Raw genomic sequence first — 2,053 nt, 5'->3', positions numbered from 1 at the left:
CGTGCCCTCGCGTGGCCTCCCTTGTTATCCCTCTCTCTCGCACGCACACGCACACGCGTATACGCGAGCCCGCTATTCTGCCTTCGTCTGGCTCTTTGTATTCTGCTTGCTTCTTCAGCACACTTGTGTGCTGTGCGTTCAGCGATATCTTCCACTACTTTGTTTTCTCCTCCCCCTCGGGAGGTGCTTCGCTTGTGCTTTGACGGTGGTGCGTGGCTGCTGGGTCATGTGCCGGGCGTGCGCGCCTCCGCCGCCTCCCTGCAGCTTGTGGGTGCGCTGCGTTCGCACCGCGCTCGCGTGCATGCACATGCCTGCACTGCGTGCGGGACGCCTTCCGGGCGCGTTGGCCCCCCGCCTCTGCAGCCACGGTCTGTTTATTGATTGTGCTTGCTTCATCGGCTCTTCTCTGCGCGCGTGCGTGCGTGCGTGTGCGTGTCCGTGCGTATGCGTGAGGCGCAACGGTCCCCAGAGCAAGGCATGTCGAGGGGAACACTATAGACGCATGTGTACGTGTACACGATGTGTATACGTATACGTGTACCGAATGGTGCGTGCGCGTGTGCAGCATTGCCGTGACGGCATGTACGAAGCGCTGCAGTGGGATGGACCCTGTGCGCGTGCCGGAGAGGTAGTGTCGCGTGTGGGTGCGGAGTGATGGAGGCCAGGGGGCTTACGAGCACCGTCGCTTTTCCCCCGATGGCGGCTGGCACGCAGCGCACGCACCGGGGATGTGTGACGTGCGTCGCTGTGCGCCTCTCCCTCTCCCCTGTGCGCGCGGCGCATGGATGCACCGCTGTTGTGTGAGGTTGCCCGCACCTGCGTTGTTGCCTGTGATGACGTCCCTCCCTCTCTTGCACTCTCCCCGTCCCCACCTGCCCTGCACCGTGGTCGACTGCTCCCGACGCCCTGCACAGACTCTCGTCGTCACCACCAGCAGCAGCCCTCTATATACCCGCCACTGCCGCAGCGTTCGGGCCGTGGCCTCTGCGTTTCACTTGCTCTCCCCTCGCTCTGTTCATTGCTTCCTTCTGTTCCCCTCGCTGCCCGCGTCCGCGATGGCGACGTCGAGGGCCGCTCTCTGCGCTGTTGCGGTTGTGTGCGTGGTGCTTGCGGCTGCCTGCGCACCCGCGCGCGCGATACACGTGGGCACGCCGGCTGCTGCGCTGTTCGAGGAGTTCAAGCGGACGTACGGGCGCGCGTACGAGACGCTGGCGGAGGAGCAGCAGCGGCTGGCGAACTTCGAGCGCAACCTGGAGCTGATGCGCGAGCACCAGGCGCGGAACCCCCACGCGCAGTTCGGGATCACGAAGTTCTTCGACCTGTCGGAGGCGGAGTTCGCCGCGCGCTACCTGAACGGCGCCGCGTACTTCGCAGCGGCGAAGCGGCACGCCGCCCAGCACTACCGCAAGGCGCGCGCGGACCTGTCGGCGGTGCCTGATGCGGTGGACTGGCGCGAGAAGGGCGCCGTGACGCCGGTGAAGGATCAGGGTGCGTGCGGGTCGTGCTGGGCGTTCTCGGCGGTCGGCAACATCGAGGGGCAGTGGTACCTTGCCGGCCACGAGCTGGTGAGCCTGTCGGAGCAGCAGCTGGTGAGCTGCGATGACATGAACGATGGCTGCAGCGGCGGGCTGATGCTGCAGGCGTTCGACTGGCTGCTGCAAAACACGAACGGGCACCTGCACACGGAGGACAGCTACCCCTACGTGTCCGGCAACGGCTATGTGCCCGAGTGCTCGAACAGCAGTGAGCTCGTTGTCGGTGCGCAGATCGACGGCCACGTGTTGATCGGAAGCAGCGAAAAGGCGATGGCTGCGTGGCTCGCGAAGAATGGCCCCATCGCGATTGCGCTGGACGCCAGCTCCTTCATGTCCTACAAGAGCGGCGTGCTGACCGCGTGCATTGGTAAACAGCTGAACCACGGTGTGCTGCTCGTCGGGTACGACATGACTGGTGAGGTTCCGTACTGGGTGATCAAGAACTCGTGGGGTGGGGACTGGGGCGAGCAGGGCTACGTGCGCGTGGTGATGGGGGTGAACGCGTGCCTGCTCAGTGA

The 2,053-nt window shown here is 65.0% G+C and overlaps 1 protein-coding gene across 1 annotated transcript; it reads left to right on the top strand.

Annotated features, from left to right (window-relative positions):
* Window positions 1-1,055: 1,055 nt before the first annotated feature.
* Window positions 1,056-2,053, top strand: LmxM_08_1040c_1 (uncharacterized protein; the record flags this gene model as incomplete). The annotated part of the gene is made up of 1 exon (XM_003886523.2): window positions 1,056-2,053. A coding segment is annotated over one exon (998 nt), but the record flags the coding sequence as incomplete, so codon positions are not given.

This window comes from Leishmania mexicana, contig 31 (genome assembly GCF_000234665.1).
Source record: "Leishmania mexicana MHOM/GT/2001/U1103 WGS CADB00000000 data, contig 31, whole genome shotgun sequence".
In the NCBI taxonomy this organism is placed as follows: Eukaryota; Euglenozoa; class Kinetoplastea; order Trypanosomatida; family Trypanosomatidae; genus Leishmania; species Leishmania mexicana.
The sequence above is the reverse complement of the archived record's forward strand: the minus strand, read 5'-3'. Positions and strand labels throughout refer to the sequence as shown.